General features: G+C 37.9%; 1 protein-coding gene across 1 annotated transcript in view; it reads right to left on the bottom strand.

Moving 5' to 3' along the window:
* CNTNAP2 (contactin associated protein 2) overlaps positions 1–17,509 on the bottom strand; it is a 1,027,100-nt gene that overhangs the window by 672,852 nt on the left and 336,739 nt on the right. The window contains exon 3 of the mRNA XM_061374850.1: positions 15,997–16,190. Within this exon, the coding sequence (XP_061230834.1) occupies positions 15,997–16,190 (194 nt within the window). The remainder of the gene's footprint in view (positions 1–15,996; positions 16,191–17,509) is intronic.

The following is a 17,509-nucleotide window of genomic DNA, read 5'->3' as shown; positions in this document are numbered from 1 at the left end:
AAGTAAAACAAGAGGATCCACAACATGTGCAATTTCATTATCCGTGATAAAACATGAAATCTGGTTCTTAACATGATGATTTTACTATCCTTGTTTTTGTTTGTCTAAAGACTTGCATTTCAGTGCAGCAACAGTTGTCTCATTTTTTGCTAAGCTGCCTTCTATCAAGCCCTTAGTTTTGTGAACTGGTCCATTCTACTCCCAGATCACTTTCCTACAGCTGCAGTTACTGGTGTTGTTTCTCTTGCCAGGGAATTAGTTTGCGACTTTATAAGTCATATTGTTCTCAGCAAATGAACTAGTGCTAATGTAGGATTATCAGAGCAGCATCATTATGCAAAGTATTTGGTGATGCAGAAGCACACAGGTTACATTTTATGCAGGTTAAACTCCTTTGAAGTGAACAGTCTTTGCTCTTCAGCATTCTTAGTGATGACTGCATGCAAATTATTAGTGTATATAAAAATACAGTGGTACATAATCCAAGAATGATGGTGTACAGGTATGACAATGACACTAATTGCAGTGACTACATGAGACAAGATGGTATCAGGTCTCATGGTCCAGTCACTAAGATATGGAATGCAGACATGGCATTTGTCATTAGAGGAAAAAAAAACACCCCAAAACCAAAAAGTCATCTAAGGCAGGTTGATATGCTCAGTTAAAAAAGCACTTAACCAGCTTTGAGTTACTTATGACATTTTCAAGCCCTTAGGACATCGAGACTGGCCACTGACCAAATCTTCCATATGCCTTCAAGTTTCAGGTAAAATGAGTGAGCTGGGAAGCTGGCATCTGTGCTGCCAGAATTTGATCAGATGTTGGATGACAAGGGGATAAGACAGAAGATCAGATGTGGCCTAATGTGGGGGAAAAAAAGGCAGCTGTTACCCCAAAAGCTCTGTGAATACATTAACATAGAAGCTGAGGCAGTTCTAATACAGCCTGCTCACTGTGGACCAAGCAAAAACCAACTATGATTGCTAGACAGACAAGGGAAAGAGGAAGGCAATAATATACAATGAAAGGTGAAAGCAGTAAAGATTGATATGAAGAGCAGAGAGAGTGGGAGAAACAAACAATGCATCTTTGTGTCTCACTCTCACAAGAACTCGTGCTTATAACTAAATGAAAAGGATATAAAGATTGCCAGGTCATGCACTAAAACCTTCTGAAAGTTGCACTGCCCTTGTAACTTACTTTCTGGATTAGGCATTTCTGTATAACCTGTAGTTAATACCACGCTATTACTTTTTCCACAATCCATTTACTACACACTAGTCACTTCACGGCTTGCTGAGTGTTAACCCCCAGACTAAGCTCTTGAATGAACCAACAGATGAATAGTGAGCAACGCAAGAAATTGCAGGAAGATAAGTATAATGTCACAAGTAAGGAAGATAAGTGTCACTCTGGAAAACTATTCCCTGTTTCTACATGTAAAGCCGATATCTAATGCAGAGCTGGGGTTCATATTTGCATTCAAATATTCTTATTTGCATTTATCTCGTACTTCAGATCTCAGAGCTCATGACTAAATTCTGCCATAGCTTACAAAGGGAGCTTAATTTGGAGACATTATTTTTCAAAGTGACATACAGAACTAAACACCATTTCTTGCAAATCAAACTTTCAAGATATTATCATTTGAATGTGGCAGAGATTTGCAGAATTGGTATAACAAATACCCAGAACATCCATCTTTACAAACTTGACATCAGAAAACTGTTTCCCCTATATATGTATTTCTAATACCAGCTACAATACTTATAATAGTCTTATTTTTGGTTCACATGAAAACATGTAACTCTTCGGCCTTCAGTTTTCAACAATGAGTAAACAGACAATGCTAGCTAGCACCAGGAAAATCTCCTTAGCACCACTGACATTAAGACGTTGTCTACCCACATCAGATATTAACATAGTTCTGAGAACTGAAATCTCTATTACATCTCCTTGACTCTGCCACTGATCCTAAAAGTCCATTAATTGTAAGAAGGTTTAGTAATCCACATCCATGACATTTACTTTCGCGGTGCCTTTGACATAGGCACAGGTGTTTTTAATAGATCAAGTTTTTTATGCTGAACCATATTCCATAATGTACAAGGTTCAGCATATTAATGCCATTATTTGCAAACCTCCCTCCCACATTATACAATAAAGTTTACAGCAAGAGAAGAGACCCTTTCAAGTATCACATTGGACCATTTATTGCCATATTCCTGCCTTACCCTTTAAGTGTTTCAAGGCTTAAAGTTCATTGTGATTAGATGTTGCTTATCTTGATCTGTACAACCATGCTTTAAAGCAAGTAATAGCTAGTGGTTCTTACCTTAGCCTGTAGAACCACACTAGTGCAACTAAGTGCTAGTGGTTTTCGGAAATATGCATGTTAAGTAAATATCCCCAGCAAAACTGAAAATTTCAACTTATCTCCTTAAAAGTACCTTATTACAGTTTAATGTTGGAAGAAAGCAGATAAGAAGAGGGGGAAGAGAACCCAAGCAAACCTGCAGAAATGCTCCCTTGCATTCAGCCCAGGAACCCCGGGGGGGGAGGGGGGGGAGAATGGAACTAGATGATCTTCGAAGTCCCTTCCAACCAAAACCATTCTGTGATTCTGCAGTTTTGATGATGTTCCTACAGTACTGTACTTCGAAATCATAACACAAGATGCAGGAAGAACAGTTTTGTATTGCCTTTATCTGTAGGTTGACTTTAACAAGTTGCTTTGAATGCCATTGCATGTTTTTATGAGTTACTAATAGGATAGAAATTTGATGTTCCTGTAGCTTACTCATCTCTACTGCTTCTTTTACATCACTGCAGTTGTAGAAAACATACACAATAGGTAGTTTTTCAGTAAACCCATTTCATGGAATTTGCAGTCCTCATAAATAGAAATTGTGTGCTCTAAGTACAATACTAATGACTATATCCCTTATTCAGAAATCAGTGTTTTAAAATCTGATTTCAAGGACTCAAGTATTTAGCCTTCAAAGTGAACTGTGACAACAGTATTTACTTATATAGTTTTAACTCACAGTAATGTTGGATTTTACAGCTTTTACAGCTCTAGTACTAATGGGATGGGAGGGGAAGGGAAGTAATCTGCACCTTTATATAAAAGCTCTTCCACTCAAATGCATAGTATGCCAAAGGACTTAACAACATAAACATTAATTTACCAGTTTTAAACCATTAGATACTAAGAAACAGCAGGTTATGTATTCATCTCTCTTTACACTGCCAAGATACTCCTCACAGATATCAGGCAGTGTAGAGATGGAAAAAATGTTATGTGTGCAGGAGCTAGGAAGCCATGACTTAGTTTTTATATTCTCAAGAATTCCCAAAACAAACACAAAAACCACCTTCATATTGCAAATCTAGATAGAAAAGCGGCGGACTTTGTCACACCATGTCTGGGGAGAGTCATTCTTGGTGCACTTACACTTCCTTTAAACAGCATCTTGAAGTGACAGAGTATCTCTAGATAGGAGCCACCAGGTTATTCTGTCCCATTCCTCCCGGAGAAATAATAATCAACCTTTGGGTCTTCTTAAGTGGAAGGGGCAGTATTTAATTGTTTCCTATCAATTTAACCCTGAAAGTAATGATAGAATAAGGACTCTGAAAGCTGTTTGAACTAATGTATCTGGCAGTAACTTCACGCTAAACAAGAAAGGTAATAATCAAAGCACTCCACTAGTCACACACTTGAAGAAAATACAGGGAAAAGATCTGATCAATAACATGTCTAATGAGACAGTCAAAACCAAACTCGTCACTGATTCATTTTATTCTCAACAAAATATATTTATTTTGTTGTTGCTGTTTTTCTGGTAGTGACAGCTTGGACATGCCAAAAAGCTCTTACTGAGTTTAGCTTGAGGATTATCATTAGCATCTGCTCTCATGTACCAGCAATTCTCTCTTTCCTGGCTTTTCTTCACTGATTAAATACTTCAGGTTGACAAGGCTTCCCCTCCCTCCTTTCCCCTTAAACTATCATATTTGATCTCTTAAAATACACTGAACATAGTAAAGGTTTATCCATGTTATGTCTGAAGAATTCTCATGGTTTGACTGTTTAACACAGTACGATGTTGATGTGATCTGTCTTTCCCCCCCTACAGTGTTTCGTCTCTTGTTTTACTATTTAATTACTTAACTAAATATTAACCTAGTCCCTTATCTCTGCTCCAGAACATCTGTCCTATCTTTTTTACATCTACAAAGAAATCTAAGTGTAATATAATCATAATCTTCAAGTCCCAAAAGCCTTAAATCTGTGATACAGTCATTCCCAATTGCATTTGAACTCATTTTCTCTATGAAAACTTCACAACAGTGCATGTCAGCAGATTTGCTTTATTTCTTTGAGCACTGGGAGTTACCCGATTTATGAATATGAACTCTTTATGGTTTTGAAAATGCTGCTTTAAAGAGGCATATCTTGACCATGTTTGTCCAACAGTGCTCTCCTTCTCCTCTCCTCCCTTTCTTCTGTCTCTCTGGCACTTTGGTAAAATCTATCATGAACAAAGGTGGCTGGCTTGATGGACACAAGAAAACTGTGTATAAAACTGTACTCAGTTTCCAGTAAATCTGTGGTATGGACCAATAAAGATGAAAAGTTTTAAGAAAGGAGTGAACCTATACTCAGCTCACATCAACTCTTTCGTACCTGTCTGAAACCTACAACAAAGTGTAAGGAAGTAAGTCACACTTCAGAAACTGGTCTCACGCTCATTAGCATTTCAAAAGAACGGAATAACAAAGGCCAAATAAGTGATGAGCTGAAGAGAACTTTTTTTTCCCTCTGTATCACCTGCCAGTCACTCTCAACATCTTTAAGTTTAAAAGGACTTTGCCCTGCAAATCAGTCAGTACAAAAAGCTATATACAAGTGTCTGGATTTTGCCATAAATCTGTGTGTCATTCTTTCTTGAAGTATTAAAAAAGAAATAAACAAAATAAAAAGAGTAAAGTTAACTTCTGCCTATGATCTTAAGTTTATGACCTAAGCATGAAAATAAACAACCTTCAGGATCATGGTAACTCACTGTGTAACATTTCTTCTAGCATTTCAGAGAATGGACCTGAATAATTTTGTTTTACAGAAAACTTTTTCTGACTTTGCCTTAGGAAATCTGCAAATACTTTTTGAAAAACAGTCTGAAAACCAATGCTTTCTGACACTTCTACTTCCTAGCATTTTGACAGTGCAACTATTCCTTCAAATAGGAAGAACTTCCTCCTACAGGCAGTGTCATTAGGATGAATGCATAGACAACTGCTCACCAAGCAACACTTTAACTTTACCTAAGCACACTGGAAAACATGTTAATTAAAATCAGCATGTAACATAACTCAGCATACAGCACAGTAAATGACTTCTGTGTTTAATATTTAAAAAGAAGAGTTATCATTGTCAACTGATTACAACTGTTAATGGCATTACCAAGCCAACTCAAACTAGTTTATACTATGGCTAAGATAAGATTTATTCTTCTGTCATGGTATTTTGTACTGCAGGCAAGCAGTGTTGTGAGGAACGTTCCACATCAGGTTTTAAAGATCACTATGAACCAACTTAGCCTGCAACTCCACAAATGCAAATCTTATTATAGCTTTATGAGTTTATATCATTTTAGTTAAATTTATGTACGTAAAATAAACCAATGTGATAGACACATCTGAGAAACCGGAAACAAATTAAAGCAAGTTTTCCTCTTTTTCTGAAAAAAAAATAATAAAAAAATAAAAAATCAGAGTTAGAGCACTATTAAGCCACTGTAATGCCTCACTTAAACAGATTTGTGTCTCACTGACGTACTGCAATTCAGAAACCTCTTATTTTTTACTTTTATTCACATTACTAAAATGTTTTTTTAATAAAAAGTAACTCATGTGTGCACATGCACATAACTATAAATGGTAGTGAAAATTGTTATCATACCTAAGCCAGCAACTATTTGTAGCAAAATCTGTTATTAAAAAAGCAACTTGCAAAATACGACAGAGTGCAGACAATATGATGATACAAAAGCAAAACTTGTCAGGAAAGTGTTAAGCACATATTTAACTTACATATGCTTCCTACTGAACCCAACAAGAATTAAATTCCAGCTAAAAGTTAAGGGATTCCTCACATACCTTTCTGAATAGGATCTATTTCAAGGTACTTCCAATATCAATCCTGTTGAATATAATACTAGAATATTATTCTCTACCTTAAGGGGTCTGAGAATATTAATAAATAAATAAATTGAATCCCAGGCAACAGGAAAATTTAAGAAATAGCACACAAGAATTCTCTTGGCCTGAGTCTAACTTTTTCATATTTTTAATGTGACTCTACTGCTCATGAAAGGCGTCAGATTAACAACCCTCAGGCTGAAGTTATCTATACAGCCACAGACATTTAGTACAGCAACATTGTCAAATTTCCTCTTAAAATGCATTTCTGCTCTGCAGCTGATCAGAGTTTAAACACTGCAAAATAACACGGGTTTGCTTTGGTGGTTATTGGTTGATTTTTTTTTCTTTATTAAATTTATTTTTAAATACCAGGAAAAAAACAAGTGATTTGCATGACTGAAGGAGTTCACTTCCAGTGTTAGGGGGCCTTCAGATCACTTGTGTGCAAGTAAATACTTCTGCACAAGTTTACTTCAGCAACTGTGTTGATATTGCAGTCAGGCACTTGGTCTTAAGTTGTCAGCCTCCCATGGTGCATTACCCTCACTATTTTCTGTGCAAAGCTCAGTCTCCCCAGTTAACAAGTAGCAATCTCCAGTGAGAACCAGAGACTGAAAGTACAATTCCACAGGTGCTCAAGTCCAAAAATTTACATGGAAGCAAACGTTTGTGGATTCAACCATTACTTGCTCTTAGGTAATTATGCTTGTCTTCACTGGGAAGTAACAGCTAATGAGCCAAGACACAAATGGGAAACAACCTTTTACAAGCTGTTTTCTGCACAGCTGACCTCAAAAGCAACAGAAGTAATACAGTGAAATGCCTTCAATTCATTACCACAACCACATCTTTCTCATACTAGTTCAAACCCATTTATTCTGCCAAACACAAATCTTTAGACTATATGAAAGCACATTCTAAGAAACATATAATGCTGTGTATGACCACCTCCCAGTGTAAGGATTTTAACATTTGCAAGGCACACCTGCATCAAAGTTCTCTCCTGATACAAGTATCTTATGTTCATTAATCAAGCAAAAACCAAGCCTTTTAAAAAAAAAATCCATCAAATAAGCACCAAGACTGATGCACAGCTTTGTTCAGTTTCACTTTTGCCAGTGCCAAGGAAATTCAGAGAATATTTTCTGCTTTCCACCTACGAGTATTTAAGCAGTGCTTTTATTACCTGTAGTATGGTACTTCCCAAATAATTTCAGTAAGACCATTGCTCCTTTTTTCCAAGAATCATACCAACACACTTGGACGCACCTGATCATGTATACTCAATTTTAAACAGTCGTATTACTTTAATTTCAACACGTAAAGTTAAGCATGAGCACATTTACTAGATCAGAACTTAAACAATTTTGTAAATGCACTATTAAGAGGAACACACTGAACTGTGATTAGGTTCCTGGTGCTATCAATGTCTTTTCCTTTAAGTTAGAACATCTGAAGTTTCCTAACAATTGGAGATACTCTATAATGCATCTCTGCTACAGAAACTGAAGCCAGCTATAGACTGGAGACAGAAATGACAGCTACATGTGTCAAAGAGGGGAGAAGCACAGAATACACTATGATTTGTTTCACCTCTTCATTTCAACAGGTAGCAGTTTGGGCAAATTTCAGCCTTCATTGAGAATCAAAGGCTGAAAGGAGCATCTGCAGATCATTTGGTTCAGCTCCCTCACAATCTCCCCAGGCAATCTGTTCTAGAGTTTCATGGGAAGAAAATAGGAAGGAACTAAGGAAGTCCTTAGCCGGATCAGCTTTTCAACAGTACTACAAACAGCTACGCATAGAAGTGCAGTATGTATATCAAATACACTGCAGGAGTATTTTAACAATGTCAACTGATGACTAAGTAAATGGACAAAGCTCATGATTTGAAACTCCATGGTTTCTAATTTAACTTAAGGCACATCAGATAACCATATTATGATTACATTTTTACAATCGGTGGAGATTGCTAGAATTTATTTCTAACCATACTTTTAACAAATGAAACAGTAGCTACACTATGCTAAATCTACTTTTTATTCAATATATGATTAAATATAAATATCAATTTCTATCAGCAATAAAATATCAGGAGTGCCATAAATCAGATATTTGGTAATATGCTACAGTTCTGCTATAGTAAGAGTTAAATAAATTACTTGATCTTGTCATACGTCTTGACCCCAGGACAATGGTAGCCAAACAAGAGGGCTAACAAGCAGCAAGGAAACTGCTGAAGACCATTTTATTCAGTCACATTCAGCAGGATCTTGATCTGGACATTCAAATGTGCCTCTATAGAATCTCTTAACAATTCAAAAACTGACAATTCACCTCTCATGCAATCATCTGTGGAACTATTAAGGCTCTCTAGAAAGGGACTGAGGACACACTACCTAACTAGGAGCTTTAAGAACCAATTTATGTGCTCAGCTCTGTACCCAGCAGCTGAGAAAGAGAAGCATTCCTGTTACGCAAACCCAGTGCAGCAGCAAGTGTGGGTCTTGCTCAGTGCTATGCAGGAGTTACAAAGCCAGTGCCTTAGAACGACGGATGTGTCAGCCCAGATGTGCTGCCATTCATCCATGACTATGGCTGCTTCTGCTGCTGAGCTGATCAAGCACACAGTGAACTTTTGTGGGTTTGCTTCAGGACTTATGCTTGTATTCATTGCAGGGTGACAACACTAAGGTATTTGAAAACCAAGCCATCTGAGAGCTAAAACATGGATTTAGGTGCTTGCCTTTAAATACCTGTGTTAAAAATTGGATGGTTTAACAAATACTGACAACTAGTCCTCAGGTTAGAGAACAACAGATTAGAAAATAATCCTTGAGAATGGAAATGTTCTAGCAGACTACAGTGCAAAACTCTAGTATGTTCTCCTAATTTGTTTTTTATTTAATGGTCTGTATGGAATCAAGGAAAGGCTCAGACACTGTCTACCACCACAGCATGAAGGATTTTGTTTTCTACCTATACTCTGTGATAGATTAAAATAGTTCTGTTTGTGCCTCTGGAGATAGCCTAATGTAATTACAGACTCCTTCTCTCATAAACAGGATGAGTAGCTTACAGTGAAAAAAAATCGTAACTTTTCATCTGATCGAATCCATTTCCAAAATGTCAGTGTATCTTCCCCTTAAAAAAAATTATTTAAATGTTCTAAGCAAACTCATGAACCCATATTTCTTCTACAAACAACACAGCAGGTCTTTCTTCTTGCACAAAATACGTGACTTCAAGGATTCTAACCAAAACTGTTCAGATGGTCTTATAGCTTCGTATGTGAAATACATTATTAGGGTCCTATAAAGCATCTATTTTTGGTGTTGTTTGTCCCCGTGTCCCCCCCCCAAAAAGTCCGGATTTAAAAAGTAGCATTACTGTTTATCACAGTTTGGTGTTATTCTTAGTATTCCAACATTTAAAAGGCTATCAGATCTTTTGTCATTTTAATACAAATAGTCTGTAGCAGTGACAGTGTTTGGCATAGATATATTTTGCCATGATATTTCAGATAACCCCAAGTCTGTTTCTCTAAATGCATTAAAATTTTATACAATTTCTCTTAACAGATTGCACACAGAAAAGAGATTTGGAAGCAGGCTTCATCGCGATAGCACTGATCTTTATCTGTACAGTTCTTCAAGGCTTCTAAAAATTCCTTGTCAGCAAGTACCTGAATTTTTAAAGGTGACCTATCAACACTATATTATATATTTTCATTGGCATAATAGCACAGACTGTTACATTAGGTCTGGAAGAGAGTTTAGTTTCACTACAGCAACAGTATTTTCCTGTATCCATACCCTTTCAGTCAGGTCCTCAATGTATTGGTTAGCAATGTGTATTAAGCACTGAGCCATATTGACTTTGGTGGGAGCTACAGCACCTCATTCATTCAATACACCCATAAAGGTGCTGTTACAAGTGAATGGAGCAATCTTCAGAAGATAAAGGCATGGGAGACAGGGACTTGGAGACCTACCACCCAGGAAAGCTAAGGTATAATGAAATAAAGAAAAGGCACACAGGGGATCCCAGGAGAAAAATCAGGTATTTCTTTTTTCCCCATGGAAGGAATGTTTAAATTTTAAAAAGGTGTTTCTAGTAATAAAGCACCTGGAGAATTAAGAGCCACTAAAAATGACACTGGTCACCTTGCAGGCATTGCTATGGAAACAGCAAGACACCTGACATAAAAATCCTTCCAGACAGGACAGGTCAGTGAATCCTTAAATAGAAAACAACAACAAATTCACAACATTCCCAGAAGACTTCAGGGCCTTCCTATAATCATTAGTCAAAACTTTTGCTCTGTCTAATATATCAAACCACTCTCTCACGTTTAAATAGGTCTGAACAGAATCTGATCTTCTAAGTAGCAGCCAACAATAGGAATTGGCAGGTTACAGACCACTCTAATTGCATTTTATATTTTAAAAATGCTCCCATAACTGCAGGTCAGTATAATTACATATAAACTAATTGGTTTAGTAAGCTAATTTAATCAATAATAGGTTTTGGGTTTCTTTTTAATAAAGACAAAAAATCCAGGCCCAAATAAAGGTAGCAAATCTTCCTACAGTATACATTTCCACTCAAGATCCTACAAAGAAACCACAAAAACAGAGAGCAGCAGTATGCATCATACTCAAGAATTGTTTCATAGCATCCTTCATTAATGCTGTTTAGCTTAGGGTCATGGAAATAAGTTGGCTCTCAGGGAAATAGCAGTGACAGGTTTTACAAAGCAAATAACTCTTGTATGTCCTAAGAGAGAGGGTGTATGCTACAATTTATTCGTGCAGCTTCCATGCACAAATCATTGTAGTCTAAGATGTATGCAGTGAGTCCTTGCTTAGCTATAAATGATGCTCTGTAGAGCAGGTGGAAGGAATAGTCAATGTGATAAGGTTTGCAGACTGTTCTCTGAATAACCTAACCAGAATTAGCACGTCAGGATGAACAGAAATGCTAAGCAGATGGCTCCCACAGAATTTCAGCTAGGTAGAGCTGCAGATGATTGCCTTGTGTCTACCTAGACATTAAATGTTACTTCAGGTCTGTCTGATGGTTGATACGTCCAAAGGCACCCAATAGTATTAACCATCTGAAATCTCACACAGCTTGAAAAAGTTAATCATCCAACTCACTTGTGCTTGCTTTCAAAATGAATTCTGGCTCAATACTAAGTCAAAATACTCTGAAATGCTGCAAGCTCATTTTCCTATGCAGGCTAAATCCGCTGTGCTGTGCTAACTTCCTTCTTTCAATACCAAGGGGAACCATGTAAATGAAGAGATTGCATTTCTCAAACAGTAAGTTGCTCCTCAGTGCCCAAAGAAATACAAAGTTCATTTTACAGTTAACTTGCTGGATTTCTGATAATTTCACATAAAATAAAAAACCAGAAGGAACAGTATTAAAAGAAAATAAAGTATTTAAATCCAACAGGTAAACAAATTAAGTTCCTTTCCAAAAATAACTCCTCATAGTGAATGTAATACCTTAATATCTTTTCAGCAATAAAAAAAATTGCAAAAGCAGATGTTATGTATAATACATTTTAGTTTTATTAAAACTGAAAGAAAAACAACAAAACCAGAAAATAGAATTGCTTTCACCTGAAACAGCAGCCACTTGGCCCAGGGTTAAATTTTCTGTATAAAGGCAAAATCTGCTTTTATTTACATCTCTGCACCTCCACTGAGGTTCACTGGGTCTGGAGATAAGAGTCAGCTACAGAACATAATCTGGAGGCTATGGGAAAGGGTCTGCACTCCTTTGCCATCAGTTTGGTTGGTTGTTGTTTGTTTTTTTTTGTAACTCAATTACAGTCATATTTATCCTTCATTAGCCAGACTTTGCTATCCCCAAGATACAAGACAGTGACATGGATGAGAGCTGATCACAAGTTCCACTGAAGTAACCAAATTGTAGAAGATGATACCTTGTAATGCCTCTTAAATTGTACCAAGGATCTTCCACTGTCCTTTAGGGAAGAATTGAATATTAGAGGTGCTCAGCCTCTGTCACTCAGGTTTGTTATTTGAGTCTCAATGCTTTCATAAGATGTCAGCTTTTTCTTATACCTACAGAGCTTACAGGCATTTGCATGATCTGTATCTGAGTTAGGAAACAGAAGCAGTATTACATGTACAATCGTGTCTGGTATGTATCTGTTAGGCATAGAGATAGATGGTGTTGATGTAGAAACCAAAATGAGCATCTATCCCAAAACAAAGATATACTGTGTACATGAAACATCCCAGTGGATTGCTGTTTGAAGAGGGACCTCATGACCTATTCAAATTAGAATCTCAGACTACAAAAATGAAGATAGGAGAGGTGATCAAAATTCTCTAGTTGCTAGGCATTTTATGGAAAGAGGCCACATTCACTCATCTTATTAAAATTCATGGAAATTGAAAATATCCAAAAGCCTGGGAGAGGTGGGGTCTGAAAATCTATTTCACAGAACTGGGAAGCTTACTCTATATTCACCTTGAAAGCACTTTCCCCATCACAGACTTCCTGAGAGCCTTTTGATTTCTCTCCTACTTAGGAGGTAATTATAGAACTTCTTTTCCTCCCTGACTAATGTATACAGAAAGGGGTCACTTCGGCATTTTATGCAGTTCATCATGGTTTATTCCTAACTAGATCTTTGTTGGAAATTATTTCTCCTTTGTGCTCTCTCTGTTTCATCTAGCAAGCTTTATTTTTATTTCCTTCTATTTCCCGTATTTTGTCCTCTGTCTGTATCATTTGATATCATAACTGCTCTAGTATTAAATACTGTTGAACTCTGCACTTCTATTTTCCTCTTTGTCCTTTATTTTTAAATTTACTATTGTCAGTAAACAATGACAGTCAGGCACAGGGATGATGGAAGAGGCACACTAACCAAAAGCTACATAGCATATTTCTCTTGAGAATAAAACTTCTAAAAGCTATGACTCCAAAGGAAAAGACTGAATACTTCCCAAGAGGTTTTTTAGGCGCACTAGAATCATGTGAGATACTTAAGATTATCACAGTCATTTCTGTCAAGAAGATTTTGACTTCATGACTTTAAATTGACAACGCTGGATAGATACTTGGCTCATGTGGTCTGACCTGACTCTCACAGCTTCTGCTGCTTTCAATATCTTGTACAAAGTGACCCTAAGAGGAAGATGTGATGGGAAATTCTGCACCACCCCATGTCCTCATCAGGGAAGTCTGTCTCCTCGTAACACTACTACAAAGGTACAAGAGTATTTCTCCATGCTCAGGTACCTCCCCTGCCTTTGGAACTTACTAGGTTTAAGACTTATTAATAGCTAATAAGCACAATGTTTTCAAGATTAAACATAGGCTGAGATATAGACTCACAGAATAAACTAGGCTGGAAAAGACCTTTAAGATCATCAAGTCCAAACATTACTCTGGGACTGCCAAGCCCATCACTAAATCAAACAACAAAAACAATGCTGTTTTAGGCAAGTCAGGAGTCAAGAACCCTAACTTCTTTTTTTGCTAGTAGCTCAACTTTATTCTTAAAAGAAAGCTGGAATAGGGTAGGTATCTTAAATTGCTTTTCTAGTATGAATAAAAATTTCAGAACATGAACAACAGCAGTACTTCAGCAACCAGTTTGCTAATTATACAAGGATACACAGCATTCCATATAGAAGTAGCAAACTTCTGTGTAACTCCTCACATGTTTTCTCCAAGTGACACCTGTGGTCAACAACACAGTAACATTTGACCTGAATTCACCAAACATGTAACTGCTAATGAAGGAAAACCATGAAATGTTCTTCCATGAAGAAGCTTTCAATATTTCTATATTAAGAGATGATAATGAAGATTTTCTACAAAGCCCTCAGATAGATGGGGCTGCTTCGAAAACAAATAGTCACAGATGTAACTTAACAAAATCCCATGTTGCCAAAAGATTTGCCCCTTCAAGGTATTAAGAACAGAGTTTTCCTCAGCCTAACTGTCCTGCTATCTGTATTTTTCATTTAGCCAGCTCTCCCACTCCCCTGAGACAAATTATTCATTACTTCAATAATAGTTGTTGAGGCTTTTCTGCATCTAAGATAATTCAAGCACAAAGAATCTAAGTATCCTTATATACATAAGGTGCCTTAAAAGAGAAACTTCTAATATTTATCAAGCTTAAGCATAGGCTTCCTCCCCCGCCCCAATGAGCAACATTCATACGACCAACTCCAAAGGAATCTAAAGCAGCACCAATGTTTTTCTCTTCACTCCTGTCTGTCCCCCTGGCATTAATTTCTCCCTCTTTCAGAATCCTATTTGGCACATTGAAGAAGCTTTTTCAATAAATCCATACTGTAATAAAAAATGACTGCCTCTATGTACTCCACATATTAAGCAAGTTTCTCTTGTACAGATAAAACCATTCAACTTATACTCTGTATTTGACATTCATTTTGAATAACAGACCTTAATAAAAGAAGCACCTGGCAAAACCGTGAATCTAGAATAGCTCAACGTTGTCTGTTTTGACAATATTGCTCCTGATGATGCTTAACAGCTAACCAATTTGATTTGGTTTCAGAAAGAATTATAGCATTTTGCTGTTTTCAAAGTTTTCTTCCAAAAAACAATAACCATCTAAACCAACTGCTATAAGGATAGGTATGTTATCCAGGAACATCTATTTTTGTCAGCAAAATGGAAGGCTACTGTTTTCAGCAAGAATGAAATTATCAGCTTATGCATGAAAAAAAATGTTACAAACCCCTCAAATTATGTTTAATTCTAAAATTGTTATTGCGTAAATATCCCTTGTCATGATTTACGCCCGGCTGGAAGCTCAGCCCCACACAGCTGATCACTCACTCCCCCCGTGGTGGGACTGGAGAATCAGAGTTAAACAGAAAACTCATGGGTCAAGATAAAGACAGTTTAAAGGTAAAGCAAAAGCTGCTCACACAAGCAAAGCAAACAAAGGAATTCATTCATCACTTCCAGTGGTCAAGCAGGTGAGCAGGGCTCCATCACACATAACGCTACTTCGGAAGCCAAACAACATTCCAGATGTTCTCCATCTCCAAATGTTCCTTTCCTCAGCCCTATACTGAGTATGATGGCATATAGTGTTGGGGTCAGCTTTCCCAGCTGTGTCCCCCCCAACTCCTTGTGCACCCCTAGGTGGTGGGTTGGGTTGCGAAGCAGAAAAGGCCTTGACTCTGTAAGCACTGCTTAGCAATAACTGAAATCATCTCCATGTTACCAACACTACTTCCAACACAAATCCAAAACACAGCCCTAAACTAGCTACTGTGAAGAAAATTAACTCTACTCCAGCCAAAAAGAGCACATCCTTGTGGCACCTATATGGAAAGCAATATATACATGGTAAAACTGCTCCCCAGCACATGTACACGCAAAGAACAAACTACCTTCCAAAATGTTGTGCTTAAGAGAACGATTTTCAGAACTACATCTCTGTCTCACATCTACTCTATGAAACTAATAGGACAAAAAGTCAGGGAAAGGAAAGCCATAAGACACTCACTGAGGAATACCAACAACAAAATAGATATCTGTTTGTTCCAACAATTGCCATCAACCCAAACGGGCTTTGCCAATCTGGGTTCAGGCCTCCTGAAAGCAGCTGCAATTTGAGTCACTGGTTTGAGCAAATCACTGTTCTGTCCTCACAAAAACAACACTGCAAAGTCGTATGAGTACGGAGTTCCTAAATCCACAGTCAATCAGCATCATAACAACATAAGCTTCCATTTCACTTACCCAGATATTTCCATCTTGGTGGTATGGTTTCCAGTTTCTTCCTGTATCACTATAGAGCATCCGATATTGAGTGACCCAGTCAGAACTGCTGTACCTGCCTTGAGTTGCAACAGCACTGATCTGCTTCCTGTTCCCAAAATCCACCTGCAGCCATTGATAATGATCACTGTCTGATGGAGACCAACCTCCTGCACCTGTTGGGTTGAAACAGAGGAGAGATTTAGACCTCAAACACAGGCTTTGAAGTGAACACGTTGTGAAGATGCCGACTGCTGGAAGGCAGCCCAGCTGAAAGCAGTGTGATACCAAAAATACTTGAAACATACAAGAGAAATATGAGTGCATATTTTTTTAAGGTGCACTTTCAGCACATGCTTCAAAGGCATTAAACTCTGTTGCCTTTATCATTTCTCCACTTAATTATAATGATTTAATGGGCTGCCTGCTAACAAAACAGTGCCTTTATAATGCCTTAACTACAGTGGATTAGTTTTTGCCAAGTTACAGTTGTTCCAAGGGTTGCCCCATTTGCTATGAAATCCTTCTTTAGAGGAAACTGGCACAGATCAATAATCGTCCTTGAACTCTGTATAACTTTCCTATAATATTTCCTGTTAAAAAGATAATATAGATAAACCAGGAGGAAATAAGAGCAAGTTCTACGCTTTCCTATGTTTCAGGATAGTGCAACAAACCAAAAGATCTAGCAGTAGAACTGAAAAAGGAGCAGGTAGCGCATGGCTGGATCCAGCTTTGATCTGCTGGGTATACAAGCTGTCCCAGATTACATTGGCAGATGCCTCACAGAAGTGTTACTGCTCTTTATTGGTCTATAAATTAACTTGACAGTAACACTATTAACAATATTATTCTCAGCCACAGACTACATAGAACTGTTCTAAATAAAGAAGGCCAGTGATACATGGATAAAATACACAATCCCTTATTCTTCTGAAATAAAAAAAAAATAAGGGGAAAACTGTAGTTGGATACTGCAGACAACAATATAGAATCTTAGAATCAACTAGGCTGGAAAAGACCTCCAAGATCATTGAGTCCAACCGTTGCCCCAGGACTGCCAAGACCACCATTAAACCATGTCACTAAGGGCAAACTGATCTCCTCTCCTTGCTGCCCCTCATGATCTCCAGTCAGTCATGGCTCATCTCCTCTCATGACTGTCCTTTATGGTCTCCACTCAAAGCCATCCCCCACATAATGCCCTAGTCTGTATAGCTGCCATCCCTACCCCTCATAGCCACACCTCATTTCCCCTCACAAGAACTCCCATCATGGCCACTTGCCATAGCTCATGGCTGCCCCGGCTCTCCTCTCATGATCACCCCTCACGGCCACCCCTCCTCTCCCCTCACGTCTACCCCTCAAAAACTCCACTCATTAACTGCCCTCACCCCTGCCCCTCACAAACTCCCCTCATGAGCTCCCCTTATACCTGCCCCTCACGGGCTTCCCTCACGAACTGCCCTCATGTTTGCCCCTCATGAGCTCCCCT

Source organism: Neopsephotus bourkii, unplaced genomic scaffold, assembly GCF_033783945.1.
Source record: "Neopsephotus bourkii isolate Nb327-2 ecotype Australia unplaced genomic scaffold, CSIRO-AGI_Nbou_v1 NB_1655, whole genome shotgun sequence".
Lineage (NCBI taxonomy): Eukaryota > Metazoa > Chordata > Aves > Psittaciformes > Psittacidae > Neopsephotus > Neopsephotus bourkii.
This window is presented reverse-complemented; position numbering and strand designations above follow the sequence as displayed.